Source organism: Fukomys damarensis, unplaced genomic scaffold (assembly GCF_012274545.1).
Source record: "Fukomys damarensis isolate Sample0158 unplaced genomic scaffold, DMR_v1.0_HiC HiC_scaffold_17, whole genome shotgun sequence".
In the NCBI taxonomy this organism is placed as follows: Eukaryota; Metazoa; Chordata; class Mammalia; order Rodentia; family Bathyergidae; genus Fukomys; species Fukomys damarensis.
Genome location: NW_022900929.1, coordinates 43,815,654 through 43,830,765, shown reverse-complemented (window position 1 = coordinate 43,830,765; position 15,112 = coordinate 43,815,654). Strand labels below are relative to the sequence as shown.

Genomic DNA, 15,112 nt, shown 5'->3' with positions numbered 1-15,112 from the left:
CACACATGTGTAAATACCAAATAGTTTCCCTGGTGTGAATATTCTGCAACAATGCATAAGATTCTAATAAGATTACTGACATTTAGAAATTTGAAGAAAGGAGCTAAAGGTGTAGGGAAGGTGGGATACGTAGGGGAAGAACAAAAAGGGAAAAGAAAAAAATATGAGAGAATGAAAAGATGAAAATAAAGTGTTTGTAGATGGGGAGGGGAGGAGGGGGTGAAGGGAGGGCAGAGGTAAGGGGAAAAAATGAGAATCAAGACTTGCCATGTAAAGGTACATGATCCCAACAATGAATGTAACTGTACTGTATCCCTAAAATGTACCAATAAACTCAATAAAATTAAAAAATATATATATATACAAAGAGAAAACAAAAGAACAGGAACAAATAAATGTGACAGCAAAATAGGAAATGAACAAGATAGAAATACAGAAAAGTTTATCTTGAAAACTATATATTATACAAAATAAACTAAACAAATAAAGGAGCTTTTTGTTTAGAGTAAAAGAAATCAAAAATAAGTGAAATATTTAAAGATACATGGAGAAATATTTTATTGTAGAATTATTATCTCTCTTGCCACCAAAGACTTTTTTAAAAGCTGATCTTTTAAAAAAATGTAGACCTAATTGGGAAAGTCTTTACTTAGCAACACTAACACTGACCCTAAAAATGAAATTAGTATAGTGATCTAAGTCAGTCCATAGAATTAAGCTTTTATTTTTTGAGGGAAAGATTTGTCATCTTAGATTATTTTAGAAGTTAAACTATGAATCAAGCTATATAGTAGCATCCTAGATCCAAAAATCAGTCTTTACTCTTGGAGGTTTCACATTCCAATGCATGAGGGCAGACAGTAAACACACACACACACACACACACACACACACCTGAAAAAAATCAGAATGTGATGAGTGCCATTACAAAAATAAAACATACTGATATGCCAGAAGAAACTACTGTTCTTGTGATTTGCAAAGGGATATCCTTTCTGAGGAGGCAACATCTCAAATGAGCTCTGTATAACAAAAGGCCATGAAGCAAGAAGGAACTAGTGCACTGAGAAGCAGGAAGAGGCCAATGTGGAAAAGTGTAGTGGGCAAATGACAATAGGTTTAAGATGACTGTTAGTCATCTTGTAGACAAGCTAGATTTCCCTTCTAGTGTGTTGAACTGTTTATTAATTCATAGTGGTATATCTTGATTTTAGAAAATTTTAATTTTGGGGGGGTTCATTGTATCTTTTGCATTTAAAGTTGTTTTTATGATACTTAAAGAATCATTATCACTATTTTGTGAGCAACCAATTCTTTGTTTTCTTCTAAAAGTTTTATATTTTTCTAGCTACTACAGTTAGGCCTATGATATAGTTCAAATCAATGTTCATATAGGCAATGAAGTAGGTGCTCAAGTTCATTATTTTTCAAATAAATATTCAAGACTCTAACATTATTTGTTTAACATTCCTCTTTCTCACAAAATGGCATTGGTGTGTGCCAAAAATAAATTTATCATTTGTGTCTGCACATTTTATTTGGTTTTATTAATCTCTGTGTACCTCCTGTATCAATCCACATTTTCAAGGTCACTGTAGCTTTACAGCAAGTCAAGAAATCTGCTAATAAAAATTATCTAATTTGTTATTCTTTTCTTTTTACTAATCTGTATCAGTGAAAGCAGTTTTATAGATATGAGAAGCAAATATTTAAAACTATTAGTGTATTCCTTGAAATAAACCAAATATAAGAGAAACATGGCTTACAATCATCCACTCATAGAGATGTTGTAGTAAAACTGTAAAACTTTAAATATACAAAGAAAAAATCCTAATGAGCAGTAGAGGTTCATAAGTCTTTTTATCTTGCATCTCTGCTAGGTGAATTTTTAAAAAAACTGCTTGCTTATTACCCAGAGATTTTATCCTTTGGAATCTCTTGAGCGATGGACTTTGTCTCCCACATAACTCCACTCCACCAACTATATTTCTAGCCTTGAAAAAAGAACACAAGCCTTCAGGGTAAAAACAGCTGAACAATGATTTCTGTTCATTTATTTCTCTGGTTTCCCAAGTTTATTTAATTCTTAGACTATACTCCCAATTTCTTTTGAGTTCTAGTCTCTCAATATTCTGTATGTTTTGGGAGTTTAATCTCAAGAGTTTACCAAGAAGTTTCCAGAGACATTTATTTGACAGATGCATTTGTTTTTAGTGACAGAGTCAATAAAGACATCTAAGCTGCCACTGGACGGAAACACAGTGCATTTCTGTTGTCTCTGAATTGGCACAGCATTTTATCCCCCTTTGTCATGCAAATTCCTACTTTACATTTGATATTAGATTTATAGCAAGGTAGTTGAATAACCCTAAAATTATGTTAAGTACATTTAATACTTTGTACCCAGCTTTTTGTCCTAGTTTTTTAGACTTCACATTGTTGACCAAATTTTGTTTTCTGGCAATTTCCTCCAAAGAGCTTGAAAACAACATTCTTGGATTTTGTTTTTCATATTTGAAACTTTTAGCCTTTTCATTTAAATGCCAGTTTTACTACATATAAAATATGAAGGTTACACTTATCTGAAGAATTGGGTAGCTTATGCTCCATTTTCACTTCCATTTGCTTAGTGAAAGTCAATTAGATTTTTAAGCAAGGTGCATAAGCCAACTGGCCTGTTTCCAGTGGAGCAGAGAGGGTGAAACTATATAAACCTTGGTAAAGGAAAACTCTCTGGGGGAGGGGGGAAATAGCCAGTGACATTTGTCTTTTTCTTTACATGAACGTATACTTTGAAATTTTAATAAACATATGTTCGTTATTTTAGAAATTATAACACAGGAAAACTGTAATTTTATTTAGACAATAACGAACTTTTTCCTTTTATCAGATATAATAGAAAAATCCATCTTGTTAATATTGAGGTTAGCAGAAAGTCATGAGAAATAAAGAACTTGGGTTCCAAATTTTCATACATCAATATAATCGAAAATACAATTGGAATCTTGAGCCAACAATATTGTTACTTGGTCTCTATATTGTTGATTTTATTTCTTTTAGAAATTTTCAAGAGTTTTTGAAGAAAGAATAAGTAGTAGAAACTCAAAAGTAGAAGAAAAGACATTTAAAATTACCTAAGAGGAAATAAGAAATTCATGTGGGTAAAGGACTCTCCTGGCAAATTTGCTAACTCACAGCTAAAGGTATTAAGATATTTCATAGAAAACATTGTGTATGACATGATTGCACGTGTGGTTGTTTAATACCTAGTTTTCCTAGAGTAGTTTGCCTTATCCCTGCTTATTACCTATGTCAAGCGTTTCACAAACTTGGTGCTGTTGACTTTTGGGGCCAGATATCTGGGGTGAGGAGACTGTCCTGTTCCTTGTAGGAAGTTTAGCAGTGTTCAAGCATACAAAACACCAATACCAGTCCCCACCAAAATGTCTCTAGGCTTTGCCCTGGTGAGAATTGTGAAATTGTCCCTGGACTAATTCCAATCAAGCCTTCTATAAACTACTCCTTAGTATTTTGCCACTTCCTTCACTTTCCTGCTCACATTATTTTCTGACTTCAGCAATATTTGTAATCAGGCAATTATTTATCATATTGCCTTTTACCCTTTTTATTGCTAACTTAAATGTTTTCAGCAAGTGGCCTTCTGTAGTAGTGATTGATTCACTGATGTTTAAACACCATAACAAGCCAGCAACCTTTTTTATTGTAAAAGAGAAATTTATTGTTTTATTCATTTTCAAGTGATGAGAAGTAAACTCCAAATTCAAGAATCTTAACTCCAGTCTGTGCCTTTGGGTTTCTGGAAAAGAAGTCATGTAGCAATGAGGCTGGAAGAAGGTCAACAGAAAGAAAAATTCCCAAAGTAATTAATAAACCTTATGTAGCACGGTTCTGCCTAAATCCATGTAGAAAATAGTAATCCAAATATTATTTTCATAATTTCTATGTATTCATTCCTGATCTTAATAGGAATCCATTTTCCTCAAAGTGCAGTCATATTACATCATCAAATATCATATGAAAGCTCATTGTATACAAAACGCTCTGCCCCTTCATGCAAAGCTTCCCTAGTTCTGAAATCGAAAACTAATTTAAATAAATAAACTCATTCTATGAACTCAAATGCGCTAGTCTACTTTTTTAGATTTGGAAACAGAGTCATTGGGTGAATTCTTGGTCAGGAAATAGGAAATTAATCCTTTCAAAGTAATTCATTAGCCTATCATAGGAATCAATACCTCTCGGTAGGTATCTTTCACATGCCTAAAGAGATGGACAATAGCCCTGAGTTATAATGTTAACAAATTCAGCTTTCAAGTACTTTGTTTATTATGAGAAGCAGAATTAGCAAGCATAGAAAACAAACAAGTGCAAAGGAGATAATAGTTTAAAAAGTAATCACACAGCTAGGTATCTGTGTATTCTAATCACCTAGACAGAGCCCCTTTCTTTCAAGCCTCCTTTCACTCTGAAGGCTGTAAGCAGAGACTGGCTACCCAAACTGCTAGCTGGCAGAAGGGTCCATCAGGAGGCAACCAAACTACATTTTGTTCTGAATGCATAATAGTTGTTTTGATAAAGTAGTGAGATCTTGAATTCTGGCACTGTTGAGTGGTTACCACCTGAAGGGCAAGTTGTGATAGCTTGTATAAATGCATCCTCAGTTTCCATGAACTAGAAAAGGAAGAGATAAAAGACAAAATAGATCATCTATTTTCTCAACCGAAGAGGGTGATTTAACAAATACTTTTTCTTACTGGGCCCCAACTGACATACGACAACAACATTTAATTTGGTAACATGAAGTTAGTCACATGCATGTGCAGCCTGCTTCTTCATAGTCAAAATACGTATGTTTCTGTGATCTTATTTATTTTATTATTTTTAACACACATTCTCTTCACAGCCAGAGTCTCTCCAAGGTAGTTGTTTAGTGAATAATTATTGGAAAACTGTGCATTAGTGGAACATTAGTATATTTCCATTTCTAATCATGATCTTCCAGATCTTTCAGGTGGGTATGAGTAAATTTGTTTCCATCTAAGTGTATTTGCTTTTTCTAATCGAGTAAAATCATAAGGAAAGCCTATAAATGTGGGTAAAAATAGGAAGCAAAAGCAGCATTATTGCCACTGCAAATGCTTTCTACTTTAGGACAATGATCCTCCAAAGGAATATAAAATGTGTAATTTGTCTTTGATTTCTGTTTACATGATATTGACCAACTTCCTCATGGCTGTCTTTACTTCCTTGTTTCGTAATGTGTAGATGATGGGATTAAGTAAAGGGAATATCACGGTGTGGAACACAGACACCACTTTGTCTAGAGAAAAAGAATCAAATGGGCGAGCATATATGTAGATGGATGGCCCAAACATTAACACCACTATGGTGATATGGGAATAGCAGGTAGACATGGCCCTCTTGGTACTCTCACCTGAGCCTGAATGCTTCTTAAGCATGGCTAGAAGGAAGGCATAGGACATTAGCAGAGCAATGAAACACACTACAGAGATCAGGCCGCTGCTAAAGATCATCACTAACTCCTCCGGGAAGGTGTTGGCACAAGCAATCCGGACAACTTGTGTGATGTCACAGAAGTAACTGTCTAACTCATTAGGTCCACAGAAAGGAAGTGGAACAATAAGAGCTACCTGTATTATGGAATGAATGAAACCCCCTATCCAGGAGAGAGCCACCAGTATACAGCAGAGATGACGATTCATGATGGTAGCGTAGTGGAGGGGGCGGCAGATAGCAGCATAGCGGTCAAAGGCCATCACTGTGAGCAGGAACATCTCTGAGGCCCCAACAAAGTGCAAAAAGAAGAGCTGTGCAATGCACCCACCAAAGGAAATTGTCTTCCTCTCCACAAAGAAGTCTACAAGCATTTTAGGGGCTGTAATGGAGGAGTACCAAATATCAAGAAAGGCCAGATTAGCCAACAGGAAATACATGGGAGAAGTGAGATGGGGATCGAGCCTGATGGTGCAAATGATAAGGATGTTCCCTGGAAGAATGACCAGATAGAAGGACAGAAATATAGCAAACAGGACTAGTTGCACCTCCCGAGTCTGTGATAGGCCAGTGAGAACAAATTCAGTCACCCTTGTGTAATTTGAAGGCTCCATTTCTTCAATTAAAATATTTTCATAAAAAGGCTATGAGAAAGAAAGAAATTTTAATTATTCCAAATGACACTTAAGAATTATAGCACTGCTTTCAAAAATTGCCAATGTTCCCTGTCATTAAGAGACTGCATTAGGACGCATTTGGTTTCCCCATTTTACATTTGAAAACCCAAGTGAGCAATGGCCATGTAAGTTAAAAAGATTGAAGCTTTATCAAGTGGGTCATATATCTGAAAGCCAAACATCAGCCTGTTAATACTATAAGATCCTATTTTTATGAAACTGTATTGTCATTTTCCCAGGACTTTATGTGTTGCAAACAACCAAATCCTAATCCTTAGGTGTATCTATGCTTCTTTTTGGTACATTCAAAGCCACTACTCTAAATACTTCTTGAAACCTATTGCCAGTACTAGAAAGTCGGCTTCATACTCCTGATGCGATATTATAATTCTGCTTCTCATCAGTTTTTCTCAGAAAAAAGAAAAAACAAAACAAAAGTTTGTGCATGTGAAATAGCACAAAGAATCAACAACTACGATCTCATCTTATTAAAATGCTTCTGTATGGCAAGAGAAGCCACCAACAGAGTGAAGAAATAACCCACAATGTGGGAAAAAGTTTTCACCATCTGTTCCTCAGACAAGAGTCTACTATCTAGAATATATAAAGAACTTAAAAAAAATCAGACATCCCAATTTTACAGACCCAATCCAAAAATGGGCAGCTGAAATGAACAGACATTTCTCAGACAAAGAAGTAGAAACATCAAATAAACATGAAAAAAATTCCAACATCACTGGTCCTTTGAGAGATGTAAATGAAAGCAATGCTGAGATTTCATCTCCAGAAAGAATAGCTGCTATTAAGAAATCAACTAGGAAGAAAAGGGCTAAAGGTGTAGGTAAAGTGGGAAGGGTAGGGGAAAGGGAATGAGGGAAAAGAAAAAAATATGAGAAAATGAAAAAATGGAAATAAAGTGTTTGCAAAAGGGGAGGGGAGGAGGGAGTGAAGGGAGGGCAGGAATAGGGGAAAAAATTAGAACCTAGACCTGTCATGTAAAGGTACAGGATCCCAGTAATGAATGTAACTGTATTGTATACCTAGATTGTATCAAAAAACTCAATTAAAAAAAAAGAAGAAGAAGAAATAAACCAATAACAAATTCTGGCAGGCTGTGGGGGAAAAGGAACCCTTTTCCATTGTTGGTGGGAGTGTAGACTGGTGGAAACACTGTGAAAATCAGTATGGAGACTAGGATTAGAGGTCCCATTTGACCCAGGTATTCCCTTACTAGGTATCTTCCCTAAAGAATTAAAACAATCATACTATAGCAACATATGCACACCCATGTTTACAGCAGCACAGTTTGTAATAGCTAAAATTGGAAGCATTCCAAATGCCCATCAACTACAGACTATATAAAGATGTGGTTATGTATGTATGTATGTAAATATATATGTGTGTGTGTGTGTGTGTGTGTGTGTGTGTGTAAAACTCAGAGATAAACACTTATAGGTAAAAGAATGCACATTAAGGCATAATGGATTTCATATTAAGTGAAATAAATAAGACACACATGTAAATACTGAATAGTTTCCCTGTTGTAAGAAACTGAAAGTGTAAATGAGGATCAAAAAGTATAATAGACAATGTGAAATAGAAAGAAAAGGTCCAAAAGGGATGGGGAATGGGAGGTGGGAGGAGCAAGGGAAAGGAAAAAAATATGAGAAAAGGAAAAAGAAGAAACAAAGTTTTTGTAAATAGAGAGGAATAGAGGGGAAGGGAGGACAGAGGAATGGGGAAAAAATAAGAACCAAGATACATCATGTAAAGGCATAAATTCCCAAAGGTGAATGTCATTATACTGTGGACCTAAAATGTACCAATAAACAATTAATTTTTAAAAAGTTAAAGTTTTACGGATGTAAACAGATGAGACAGGTACTTATGGGTACTATATATGCTATCAACTAAAGAAATTAAATATTTATCCCTTGAAAACTATTGACTCAATTTTTACATAATTTTAACATGCATATGACTTTCAATATGCTATAGTACCATTGCATTATGAAGAAAAGATAACTTAATACAAAGAGATGCACCAAGAAATGACTAATGTTTTCCAGAAATGTCATAGCAAGAAAAGAAGCAGAAAAATAAGAACACTCACAAAGCTCAGTAGTATGAGACAATTTACCCATGCAATTTCTCCATGTTTATAAATTCCTCAATGTGGCCCTCAGTGGATTAATTATTCATTCTTATCAGGATAAGAAAAATTTTAAATTCAGTTTAAAAACAAAATAATGCCACCAGTATTAAACTTTCATCTTTCTCAAAAACTTGTTTATCTGGAAGATGATTTCCAGAAAGTAATGATTGCACAGCTTACTAGGCCCTAAGCTTTCTTCTTTAGTTAGATGGTCAACAACAATATTCTGATTTTTGTCAGTCACCTCTTTGTCCTCTGTCCTGTTCTGAGCTCATCCCATCAAAAAAGAAGTGTAAAATAGGGCTAGGGATTTAGCTCAGCAGTTTGATGGCCTGCCTTGCAAGCGCAAAGACCCAAATTCAATCCCCAGTACCAAAAAAAACCAAAAGTGTAAAATAGTACTGATCTAGAAAGAGAAGAATCTAGTTGAATGTGTGTTGACATCTTGGAAAGACAAGCACACTTCAGGTACTATAAACAGGATTATTTTACCAGAAAAGTGTCAAAGATATTTCCTTTTGCGTTTCAGTGTTCAAACTACAACATAAACTTAGAAACTAATGCTACTTACCTAGCAATGAGAAAAAAACTAGCCTCATTTATTCTTTAAGAAAGAAATGCAAAGCATGCACAGCTCCTTTGCCACTCACATTCATCAAGTTTAAAAAAAGGCCATTTTATTGTGGCATCTTAGTCCAATAGTCAGGAAGCCAGCACAGCCCCGTTTCCCAAGCTAACAATGTTCAGCCACTACAGGCACCTTGCACACCTATATCATCCAGTCATGCCACTTCCTCATTGAAAGACAAATGTTTCCTTTGTTAACATAAATACAGCCTCATAAAATAGACAATTCTGACTCCAGCCGGCATTTGTCATTTAACACATATCAAAACAAATTATTTAGAGGTGATACTGAAAGCGCTATTGCAAAAATACATAACTTGGTGTCACTTCTATAAATTAGTCATTTATTTATTTAAGAAATAATAAGGGAGTACCTACTGTGTGTTAACTGCTAAGAATATCATCAGTCAACAAAGAAGGCTGAGCATCTCCTTAACTGAACTTCTGGACATGCAGACAGTTAATAAGTGCACAAACAAGTATTAAATTAGCAAAACAAATCATTACCCGTAGTCACAAGATTATATGAGAAGATTATAAAAAGTAAAATGAAGAGGAAGTTGTAGTGGTGCTGTGTACTGATAGAATGTTTTATAAAAGTTTCTCTGATTTGCGGACATTACAACTAATTCTGAAAATCAGAAGAAAAGCATGCTAGGAATGGACAGCAGTAAAAGAAAACTCCCTACAGAGAGGAAAATCTTCCAAGAACCATAGAAGACCTTGCGATGAATAGAGGAACAAGAGTAGAATAAAGCGTTCAGGGAAAAAAAAAAAAAAAAAAAAAAAAAAGAGTTGACCAAAGAACAAGAAATGTCACTCACAGCAAGAATATTTAGTCTTAATAGCTTCCAATATATTATAGCATAAAATCTAAGGACTTGCTTACTGAGATTCATAATTTAGCAATATCACCCTGGATGCTATGTGAATAAAATTTGAGTGAGACAAAATTGCAGAAAACAAGTTGTTAGATTTAAGCTAAAAATATAGCAATAGCTATTTAAGCAAATGAATATTTTGCTTAGGAAACAAAAGTGTTAAGATTTAATAGTGGGATGCTTGTTGTTATTTTCGCACTTCCAAAGCCATCTGGAATTTGAGCTCTATTATCACAATTTCAAAAGAAAACTGCATATCTTCTGTTTATAAATGAGGTTTATCCAAGGCCATTCCAGGTCCCTAATAAAATGTAACTGAATCTACTATGAATATTTAGCTAATATTAGAATGTGTACCAATAAAATGCAGAGCAACAAAATATGTACATGGGAAATTCTTGGGAGACTGCAACACCCATGGACACTGAGTTAGGGCATTTTTTTCCAAAGCTGCTATTCAGAAGCGTTATTTATTCCAAGCTAGTGATTACTGTAAAGCAGCTTGCGTAGGTTGGTCATGGAAGTTTTGCTTCATCTTTTATCTCCTCAGGAACCCCTCTCAAAGTTCTAGATGCAAGTCCCTTGCTCTCCTAACAACACATACTGAGTTCCCATTCTTTACTTAATCTGCAGGGATGTGATATCTAGAGGATGACTGTAAGAACAGCTAGGAGTACTGGGGCCATCCCTGTAGGTGAGTGAACTGTGAACCTACCTCAAGGGAACCAGTGCATTAGGGAAAAACAAGAATATGTGCAGAAATCCCTTGCTAACAATGAACGTTCATCCATATACCAAGCCAATCTCTTAGTAATAATGTGCAGAATACTTATCCCAATTTGACAATTCTAGGAAGGCTGTCACAGAGATCTTGAAGTAGTAAAAGATGAGCTGATTCAAGAAAAGCAGGGTTACACTCATATAGGCTTATATTTAAATCAGTTGTCATTTACAGCTATTTTCCATTATCTTTCCTTAAATAAGTAGGTGAATGAACAAGCCAGTATCTGCCCCAGTAACCGTCACTCACCCTAGCCATTTTTGTCCACCACAAAATGCATAACTGGAACAAATTCTTTTAGTATTTACTTCAGTGGCATCAGGAAGAAACATTAAGCTGAAACTGAGAGACTAAGAAAAGAAAAGTTATAATATTAAGGAAAAGGAAGCTATACATGAAAAAGATACCAGTCCTGTATTTCTTCTATAGTTATGGGGTACTTACATGCCAGCAGGTAGATTTAAACTGCTATAAAGTAAACAGGAAAATATCTGTAAATAGAGTTCTTCAATGATGTTTTATTGAAAGCCTTTCCTCAGAGAAAGAAGGTGGAGTGGAAGGGAGGACAGGGAAATGGTGAGAAAATAAGAACCAAGATACATCATATAAAGATACAAGTTCCCAATGATAAATGTAAATGTATTGTATATCTAAAATGTACCAATAAAAGAATTTAAGGGAAAAAGAAGGTACTTTAGGCTTTCAAACCTGCTGATCATGACAAGGAAAATGGTGCAGATTTTGGAATATGCAAGCTAGAACAAAGGAAAGAATCAGAAAGGGGAGCAAGATCGGAGGGGTAGTTTAGGTGAGGACAGGAGTGTGATACTGGACTTTTAGAAATACAGAGATGTGCTATTTCCAGAGACTATCCTATCTCAGTAAGGTCCATTCCAGAGTACATAATTTAAAAACAAATATATTTTTTTAAATGGGAATCACATAAATAAAAGTCATTAACTGAAGGCTTCTATTGTATCTTTATTACTCCTATAAATGTTGCACATAACACACATATCTATATTATACTCTGTAAAAAGTATTTCCAAAGTCTTATTAAAAATGACTGGGCCAGGGATGTAGCTCAGTGGTGCCACTGACTGCCTCGCAAGTGCAAGGTCCAGAGTTAGATCCCAGGTAGCAAAAAAAAAAAAAAAAAACTGAATTTAAGAAATGTGGAGTGTCATGCAAGGAGTAATGACTCATACTGTAAATTGGAAGGCAGCTGGGAAAAGCACTGAACAATAACTGAGGGATTTTGATTCTATTCAGCTCAGTCACCAACTCTCCAGGATGTTGAGAATGTTACTCAAAGGTCTTCTACAACAGTTTCTCCCTAACGAGACAGAGGATTTTAACTAGAATTGGATGGAAAAGTCTAGGTCTAAGGGAGGACAAGGGAATGGAGAAAATTTAAGTACCAGATGGATTATGTAAAGGCATAAATTTCCAGTGGTGAATGTCATTATATGGTATACCTTAAATGTACCTATAAAATCAATTAATTTAAAAAATAATTCTGTAAATGAAATTAGATTGACAGTAAAATTGAAAGATAAATTGAGAATTGTGAGTGACCATGCAGAGAAATTGGGATTAATTTGGCATCGTGGATATACACAATATCTATAAGAAATAATTTGAATTTATTTTTTCTATTCTCAAGATATCAAGCTCACCTATTTTATTGTGTGAGATAACAACAAAGGTATCTTCATTATATAGACAGGTAGGTGGTGACCCAGGACCTTGAATATAATAAGTAAATCAGTAACAGAAAATATCAAGACATAATTATCTTGACTTCTCGTATACAAATAACATTAGAACCAGAGAAGGGTTCACAACAAGAGAAGTTTTGAGGATCATTTGCTGTTTGAGTATTTCTATTATAACAAATATGGAACATTAGTGCCTTAGTTCTAACTGTAGCTGAATTACTAGCTGTGTAACCTTGGGTAACTCATCTCTCTCTGCCTCAATGTCCCCCATCAGTGATGCTGGATAATAACAGTACTTTATAAGTGCTATTGTAAAGATTTGTAAGTGAATGTACACAAAGCTTAGAAAAATATTTAGCACACCGATCATATATAATAAATTATTATTACTATTGTTATCATCTCCCCTTTCAAAATGCAAGCGCCATAGATAAATCATCATCCCAAGATATAGTTTCCAAAATATTACCCTTTAGTATCTGTTTAAGCTTCACTATCTCTGACTATATCCTTATATGTGGCAAGGAACATGAAATCTCTGTGAAAGATGTGCACTCTGTGTGTGTGTGTGTGTGTGTGTGTGCGTGTTTGTGTCCTCTGGCACAGCTTTGTATTTCAATTTCTATTTCTATTTCAAGACCACATAACCTAGGAAAAGAACATACTATAAGTGATTACATTAAAACATTAACAGTGGTGGGGTATAGTGGCTCATACCTGTAATTCCAGCATTCTGGGAGCCTAAGACAGGAGGGGACAACTTAGTGAAACCTTGTCTCAAAACTTAAAAATAAATAAATGGGCTATCCCAAAACAGGAAGGTAGGATTTTGTAGGTGGGATGGGTATTCACGAATGGAGCAAGAGGAGAGGGAGGGCAGAAGAAGGTGAAATAAAAAGGACTAAGATGTGGTATTTATCTATACCAACTCCACATGATGATTGCATTCATTGTGTATCACACACATGCACAAATAAAGAAAAAAGTCTACCAAACAGTTTAGAGAAGAGAACAGGAATATCTGACTTATAAACACCAGCACTCATTCTCCCTTTTTTACAGACTCACAATTCTATGTGGCTGCTGAAATCCCTTCACTACACTCAGAAAGCCTCCCTTCCAAAGTACCTGAAATTTTGTAGAAGATTTCCTAACAATCTTCACAGGGATGGCATTTAGGTTTCTATAGCAGTACTCTGGTCACACCTTCATTCGAAATGTTATCTAATTGGATTGTAATTTTTCAGTTGATATTTTGACAGAAAAATGGATAACTGAATAATTAAAGCGATTGTAGATGAATAAAGGAATAAATGAATGACTTTGAAAAAAATGTCAAATACTTCCCAAACTTGTTTCGCTGATTTGGTTAGTTTTTCCTACATTGGTCCCTTGTCCTGATCTTGTTCTCTGAAATTCTCTTTTTAAACTACCACTTTCCTATCAAACAAAAGTCTCTTTGGTATTGTTTCTTTTTTGTCTTTCTTGTTCACTTCCAAAGTTGTCACTACTATCAATTCCAATACTTTCAAAATCAGTTCTGGGAATTTAGCTCAGTGGTTCTGGCTCTCTCCTTGCAAGCACAAGGGCCTAAGTTTAATCCAAAAAAACAAACAACAACAACAACAGTGCTTTGGAAATAGAACATCACAGCTCCTATTTACACCACCCCATTTACAGTGCTTATCCTGAAGAATCGACCAAAAGTATCTAAGGATCTTCTGGATTGCTCCTGACCTCCTTGCAATAGTGACAAGGTTCAAATTTTGAAAGTCCTCTCTAAGAAGCCATAAAAAAAAATACTTTTGAGCACCTCTAAGAATGACTCATTCTGAGGGTATAAGAGGACGAAAACATCATCTCCATATCCCATTTGAATATGACTCTACAATATTTTAGTTTCTAGGATCAAGTAAGTAGAAATAGTCTGTCCACCTAAGTCCAGCTTACACATATCACCACTTTTGTTAAAAGATTTCTGTACTGGAGGACTTAGGCTTCTTATCATGGTCTCTGAACATTTTACATCATTATTCCCATCATTATGACTAGCTAATTGTCTCAAAAATAATGATTTATGTGAATATAACAACAGCATTCCTCCACCTACCAATTGCTCCCCCAGCCTTGGTGTAGGCAAACTAAAGTGATGGTAGGCAGAAGACATCTGTCTCCACTTCCACAACAGAGGGCTTTGCCTTCTATGTTTTGGAAGACATCAGTTCCTGTCCTGATGTAACAATGAGCTAACTAGCACCATGGATCGTAACTATGACAATCAGTCCTCTGGAGGTCAGGAAAAGCCAGGTAGGAATAAAAATCCCAAGAGAATAATTTTGAAGTAATGTGTGTTACATCCAGTGAACAGAGTAACCCTATTTTGCTTTGCACTGGCCAAGTAAGGAAAATGACTAATTTCCTTGGATCGTAGGTGGAGACGAATATATGATATATGATATAATAAATTTTATATGACATATGCTCTAACATGTGATGAGCATTCTAGTTCCACTATATCAAAAGACTATATCACTTAAAGATTTTGGAATTTTAGAAAAGTAAATATATGTCTAAATCGACTACTGCATAAATGTTTGAACAGTTTACGTAGGCTTGCAAAGAAGTCTTTACATACTAACTTATTTGTTTAAAGTATATTTCTAGCATTATTCAGTGTTTTCTACATGTACATAATAATTTTTTGCATGTCAAATTTGTAAAAGACACCAGGCCTG

General features: G+C 35.1%; 1 protein-coding gene across 1 annotated transcript; it reads right to left on the bottom strand.

Annotated features, from left to right (window-relative positions):
* Nucleotides 1-5,225: 5,225 nt before the first annotated feature.
* LOC104850443 (olfactory receptor 4M1) lies at nucleotides 5,226-14,563 on the bottom strand. The gene is made up of 5 exons (XM_010607423.1): nucleotides 14,488-14,563; nucleotides 13,095-13,118; nucleotides 12,336-12,404; nucleotides 10,906-11,006; nucleotides 5,226-6,179 (listed from the first exon to the last, which is right to left on the bottom strand). The coding sequence occupies exons 4-5, from the start codon at nucleotides 10,912-10,914 to the stop codon at nucleotides 5,226-5,228; spliced, it is 963 nt and encodes a 320-aa protein (XP_010605725.1). The 5' UTR covers nucleotides 10,915-11,006; nucleotides 12,336-12,404; nucleotides 13,095-13,118; nucleotides 14,488-14,563.
* Nucleotides 14,564-15,112: the final 549 nt, after the last annotated feature.